This window comes from Coregonus clupeaformis, chromosome 14 (genome assembly GCF_020615455.1).
Source record: "Coregonus clupeaformis isolate EN_2021a chromosome 14, ASM2061545v1, whole genome shotgun sequence".
NCBI lineage: Eukaryota > Metazoa > Chordata > Actinopteri > Salmoniformes > Salmonidae > Coregonus > Coregonus clupeaformis.
Genome location: NC_059205.1, coordinates 8,138,429 through 8,145,450, shown reverse-complemented (window position 1 = coordinate 8,145,450; position 7,022 = coordinate 8,138,429). Strand labels below are relative to the sequence as shown.

Here is a 7,022-nt window from a genome sequence, read left to right as displayed (position 1 = left end):
AAAGTATACACCTCACACACATTGTTAAGGGCTTAAAAAAAAGAAGACACCTGTACCATGTCAGATATAGAGTTGGAATATATTAAATTTTTAGTTTGTATCCCAATATTACACTTCATATACATCACAGAGACTGAAATATAACAAAACCATTTGACATCAAAACACCAGATTTTCGCCCGTTGTTTTTAAATAATGTTTATTAATTATTAAATTATGAAAAATAGGCCACTAGTCATTTGACTGCAGGAAAGGGCTACATGCAAATGAGCAGCTATGGATGCTGTCATACATTTGTATTAATTAACCTTGAATGGTATACCCCCAGCACTGACCATTTGACCTGGCAGGAAAATCTCAGAGGCCTATCCATAAGACATGCTCGCTGCACACACGACATATTTTCTTCTTATCATAACAACAGTCAATATGTGATATGGATTACATTTTTGCATGTCAACATTTGCATGTCAGATATGGTCCATCAAAGTGTTCGCCAGCATCAATGTACAGATGGGAGTGACACAGGTGTGTGTGTGTGTGTGTGTGTGTGGGAGGGTGTGTGTGAGGGAGGGTGTGTGAGGGTGGGATTGTGAGGGTGAAAAAAGTGTGAGGGTTTGCTGCTCTCCAACTTCAGCTTTGTCACATTACCTACACTTTACATACCAGAGGAGAACTCCGTCCATTCAGGTTGGTTCATTTTATCTCTGACTTTATCTCTCTACTGTAAGACACAATGAGAGAGAAAAAATGCTACATCTGTTGAATTGTATTATTCCATTAGATATATTTAATAGGACATTAAAGTAAGTTAATTCAATAAAATATCATTTTGTGCTTGTATTGATTGATTTCCTGAATTGACTGAGTTGAAATGAAATTGATCCCAACCTTGATTCCTTTCATTGATTCAGGTTTTACTGTGGCATTGCAATAGGAACAACTCGTGGTAACAACTCTTAATCACTGTAGAATATCAAAGCTCACACACCAGTCCAGAAGGTGAAAAACATGAACATCTCAACAGCAAACAGCTCTTCAGTCTCTGACCTCAATGCGCAAGGCACATCCATCGTCACTGCTTCCTGCGCCATCAACCTCATCCTGAGTGTCCCAACCAATGGCTACGTCCTGTGGCTGATAGCGACCGGAGCTGGAGGGAGGATGGCCTCAGACTTCTTCTCTCTCAACCTGGCCTTGTCCGAGATCCTCGTCTGCCTTTCTTCTGTCTTCTTCATTGTCAGCACACACGTCAAAACAACCGCAGTCTTCGTTCTTGTGACATTTGGCATTAGTTTATTGTACATTGGTCGACCACTGTTTCAAAGCTGTGTCTGTGTGGAGCGCTACCTTGCAGTGGTCCACCCTGTGGTCTTCCTGAAGTACAAACCCCTGAGATACAGGGTGGGGTGTTGTGGTGTTGCCTGGCTGATGGTTTTGGGGGACTGTTTGTTCGGTGTGCTTCTGTGTGGAACGTCTATATATAACTACGCTTACTCGGGTCAGAACCTCATCCTGATGTTCCTGATGTTGTTCTGCTGCCTGTCAGTTCTCAGGGCTCTGAAACAACCCGGTCCGGGGGAGGGGGACAGGGAGAGGGAGGGGACAAATAACAGGAAGATGAGGGCGTTTAAGATCATTTTGATTATCCTGGTGTCCGTGTCGGTGAGTTACCTCCCTGTGATTGTAATTATGTCTTTGTCTGATGTCCTCAATGTTGTTGCACTGTACTTCTCACATTCCATTGCTTTGTCCATCACTGTGATCACTGGGTTTGTGCAGCCCCTTCTCTTCCTCCATAGGTCTGAGAAACTGCCCTGTATCGGTCCAGGGGAGGGGGACAGGGAGAGGAGGAGGTGACTACCTATTAGACACCATGGGGCTGTCCTCACAACCTTTTGCTTAGACCCACGTTTCATACCTGTTGTCTTAAATGGCTAGCTGCTAGCTTTTCCTCATAGGCCAACCTGGCAGAATTAGCCACGATGCTGAGGACAATCAGCTGAGCACATAATTATACCCCGGTAACAGAATAACGAATCAACCTATTAGAAGCCCTTATGCAGTAGAGCCACCATCCAATCGCATTTGTTAAACAGGTCAACTTGGCCACCAGAGGGAGATTCTAAAACCTCCAACTTCAAGGTTTATTTTGTTACCTGTGCCTCGGGTCTAAAGTGCAGTGTGCCTATATATTGCATGATGCTTCCCGCTGGGCACAGACGTCAGTTCAACGTGTAGTTTCGATTTACATTTGGTTGAGTTGTCAACTAACTACGAATTCAACATGAAATCAACAACAAATGTCACCATGTCGTTGGATTTAGGTTCAAAGCTGGGTGAAAAAAAAAGACGGAATGCCGTTACGTTGACGACTTTTTGCAAATCCAATCAGTTTTTCCACATTGCTTCAACTTCATCGCATAGATTTTTGAAAAACCAATTTCAAAATTGGGGATTAAATCGTACAACTGTCAGGAACTAGGCGTTCTACGCTGTGAGTTTCTCCAGACACATTTCCAGATGTGATCTAGTTACTTTGATTATCAGAATGTACCGGTGAACTGGTAAGGACGCTTTGGTGAAAATTTGTTGGATCAAGTCCCAACTATGTCAACAATTTTTAATTGGCTGATACGGAATCTGTTACTTGATATAATTATGTGCTCAGCTGTTCGTCATCAGCATTGTGGCTAATTGTACCAGGTTGGCCTATGAGAAAAGTTAGCAGCTATTTTAGTCCTAAGCAAAAGTTCTCGAGTATGGCCCCAATTGCTTTGAAAACTGTGTTGACGAGATATTTAGAAATACTTTGGGATTTTGGCAATGTATCTACTTCCACAGAGTCAGATGAAATTGTGGATATCATTTTTATGTGTCTGTGTCCAGTATGAAGGAAGTTAGAGGTAGTGGGCGGCAGGTAGCTTTTAGTGGTTAAGAGCATTGTGCCAGTAACCGAAAGGTCGCTGGTTCTAATCCCCGAGCCGACTAGGTGAAACATCTGTCGATGTGCCCTTGAGCAAGGCACTTAACCCTAATTGCTCCTGTAAGTCACTCTGGATAAGAGCGTCTGCTAAATGACTAAAATGTAAAAAAAAAAAAGTTTCGTGAGCCAATGCTAACTAGCATTAGCGCATTGACTGGTAGTCTATGGGTATCTGCTAGCATGCTACTATACTATACTTATATAATAAATAATGTATAAATTGTAGACAAGTAGATATAATAAAGTAATTAAAGATTATAGGGGAAATCTGCAGTTCAAACAAGAACTGTTCTGGTCAAGGGAAGAGGCTGGAGAAATGTAACCCTTTTCAAATTCATAGACAGCTATGGATGCAAGGACTGACCATCCATGATATCAAAATAATATTTACATCCATGTTTTGATACAGTGTTTGTGGCATAACATTGTTTACAGACAATGGAGTAAAAAGAGCCTATTTTGGGTTCTGAGATGGTGTGAGTTGAAGTAAGCTCATGAGGCGTACATAAGTTATATTCTTTAAGAATCAATGGGTTTATACAATTCATGTAAAAGTAAAAAAAAAAAAATGGATGTAGCAATCACATCTTGCTCCTTTAATAATCATTCCTGCTTCATGAGAAAGCATCTTTGATATGATATGCAGTTGAGTTTGTCTTGTTGCAGTGTGATGTGGAGTGAATCATATTTTTTTTGGGGGAAGTAACATGCAGACCTGGGTTCGAATAGTATTTGTTTACTTTCACATATTTGCGCAAGGGAACCATTGGAATAGTCCCAAAAGTGCAAATCCTCCCATCTGGCACTCCAGGCAGGCTCAACTGAAAACTCAAAGAATTTGAAAGAAAACAAGTAATGTTATATATATATATATATATATATATATATATATATATATATATATATATATTATTAGTGCATTTACTAAGACCACCTTGTTAGACCACATTAAACCCTCAGGCCACCCGTTGACGATCCCTGTAACAGTCTTACCTGCAGTAGAGTAACCGAGGTGTGATGCTGTTATAATCAGTGATCCCACTGTGTTCTGTAAACCGTTCACTGTCTTTTTGTGTTATTGGATTTGATCTGTTGTGGATGCTTGTATTGATGTCCCTTTGTGAAGGAAATATCTTCTCACAATGAGACTGACTACAAAAATAAGTAAAAGGTTGGACTGAAGCCATGTTACCTGCGCCGGTTAACAAGTAACAAGGGAACCAGGCAACTATCTAGAGAATTGAACATGTCCTTGTGTTGTTGTTGTTGTGAAGTCTGCTCTGCTCGGGGAGGCCAGGAGTGCGTTCCGTGAGGTTAAATGTTCAGAATGTTGAAGATAGAACTTTGAATAAAGCTGACACTGACACTTCAATTCAATTCAATACATTTTATTCATCTCTGAGGGGCAATTATTCTACCCAACTGTATCTGTATTATATAACACATTTCTATAAGAACGTTCTGTAACGTTGCACCATTTTGAACAGACCCCTGTTGGCTCCTGGGACTCTCCCACAAGCTTTTCTCTGTAAACTTGGATCCCTTCTATCAGATGACTCTGGCATTGTTGGCAGCAGCCCTGTCCAATGTGAGACTCAACAACACAACAGACACTTGGTGACCCTGGAGCTTAACAGTAACTTCATGTGTCCTAGCCCCTGGGAACAAAAGAGATGAGACAAGGGCTTGCAAAGGAAGGGTATATTAGTGGAAACTTTTGAAGTTTACCAGTAAATTACCAGCATTTTGGTATCTTTCAAGGATTTTTTGGGGCACTTCAGATTATCACAGGTGTCTGTAATTATCTCTGACCCTCTGTGTGTTCTTATCAAATAAAAATATATTACATAATTAAATAAGATGATTTTCAAATAAAAAATTGAATGACAAAGCTGTAAAACATTAAATATAAACCATCAATTTAGTGAATACCATTGGTGTTTAATATGAGGGTTTCAGCATGAAATATCCTTTATATTATCGATTTTTTTGTACACAATTGTATTTATTTTACTATATCAATATGTATTTGCTGTCAATGTATTGCCGTCAAACTGGTGGCAGTTCTGAAAATTTTTTGAAAGTTTGAAGAGTTAATTGAAAATAACGCCATTGTTGATTAGATGCTTTTTGTCATTAATTAGGCTTTGTTCTTGAACCATATGGTCTATCTACTACAGTATAAACTCATGGACAATATGGACACAGATATAACAAATTAATACGAAATATTAATACATTTTTTGTTTGTTATTCAAGTATAAATGACCAAAGTTACGATCGATTGCCATAGATTTTATGTTAATTTACCAAAATTACTGAAGATTCCATTAACTTTGGTAAACTACTGGTAGCTTTGAAACCCTAGATGAGATGGATGAGACAGCCCTGGAGCTTAACAGTAACTTCATGTGGCCTAGCCCCTGGGAACGAGATGGATGAGACAACCCTGGAGCTTAACAGTAACTTCATGTGACCTAGCCCCTGGGAACGAGATGGATGAGACAGATAAGTCATTTCAAGGTTGTCAATAGCTTCATGTCACCCAACGCTTCCAAGCCTCCAACCAACACTCTTAATATAAATATATTACAAGAGCAGTGTTGAAAATTAATAGACCTCAATCCAGAAAAATGAGAGCCTCTTGCCTCACAGTGGCGACTTCCTGTATGTCCAGTCGGATCCCGCCACAAGGTGATCTGTTGTTTCCAAGGCTGAGAACAACATATCATGTCTGCGGGTACCCGGTAGGCTTTCGCACTCTGACAATTGGGAGTGAGAGTGACTGGGACAGTTGGGAGTGAGAGTGACTGGGACAGTTGGGAGTGAGAGTAACTGGGAGAGTTGGGAGTGAGAGTGACTGGGACAGTTGGGAGTGAGAGTGACTGGGAGAGTTGGGAGTGAGAGTGACTGGGACAGTTGGGAGTGAGAGTGACTGGGACAGTTGGGAGTGAGAGTGACTGGGACAGTTGGGAGTGAGAGTGACTGGAACAGTTGAGAGTGAGAGTGACTGGGACAGTTGGGAGTGAGAGTGACTGGAACAGTTGGGAGTGAGAGTGACTGGGACAGTTGGAAGTGAGAGTGACTGGGACAGTTGGGAGTGAGAGTGACTGGGACAGTTGGGAGTGAGAGTGACTGGGACAGTTGGGAGTGAGAGTGACTGGAACAGTTGGGAGTGAGAGTGACTGGGTCAATTTGGAGTGAGAGTGACTGGAACAGTTGGGAGTGAGAGTGACTGGGACAGTTGGGAGTGAGAGTGCCTGGGACAGTTGGGAGTGAGAGTGTCTGGGACAGTTGGGAGTGAGAGTGACTGGGACAGTTGGGAGTGAGAGTGTCTGGGACAGTTGGGAGTGAGAGTGTCTGGGACAGTTGGGAGTGAGAGTGTCTGGGACAGTTGGGAGTGAGAGTGACTGGGACAGTTGGGAGTGAGAGTGTCTGGGACAGTTGGGAGTGAGAGTGACTGGGACAGTTGGGAGTGAGAGTGACTGGGACAGATAGGAGTGAGAGTGACTGGGACAGTTCGGAGTGAGGGTGACTGGGAAATCCATACAGCCTCTTTGTTGTCTGGAAAAAGGAAAGCGACACCCAGACTGTGACGCTCCTTCCCATTATCACACCGCAACTTCCTTTTCTCCTTTCACGCCCTGGAACCTGTTGTGTTGGCACTCTAGAACCTGTTGTGTTGACACACTAGAACCTGTTGTGTTGACACACTAGAATATGTTGTGTTGGAACACTAGAACCTGTTGTGTTGGCACACTAGAATCTGTTGTGTTGGCACACTAGAACCTGTTGTGTTGGCACACTAGAATCTGTTATGTTGGCACTTTAGAACCTGTTGTGTTGGCACTCTAGAACCTGTTGTGTTGGCACACTAGAATGTGTTGTGTTGGCACTCTAGAACCTGTTGTGTTGACACTCTAGAATCTGTTGTGCTGGCACACTAGAACCTGTTGTATTGGCACACTAGAATGTGTTGTGTTGGCACTCTAGAACCTGTTGTGTTGACACTCTAGAACCTGTTGTGTTGGCACTC

General features: G+C 42.1%; 1 protein-coding gene across 1 annotated transcript; it reads left to right on the top strand.

The window, feature by feature from the left end:
- The first annotated feature begins 1,011 nt into the window (after positions 1–1,011).
- Positions 1,012–1,860, top strand: LOC123492395 (P2Y purinoceptor 8). The gene has a single exon (XM_045224925.1). It carries the CDS (start codon positions 1,012–1,014, stop codon positions 1,858–1,860), a length of 849 nt encoding a protein of 282 aa, XP_045080860.1.
- The last annotated feature ends 5,162 nt before the right edge of the window (positions 1,861–7,022 follow it).

Bases quoted from the DNA above. Each gene is read 5' to 3' on its own strand.
- LOC123492395 (XM_045224925.1), top strand. From the start codon at position 1,012: ATGAACATCTCAACAGCAAACAGCTCTTCAGTCTCTGACCTCAATGCG.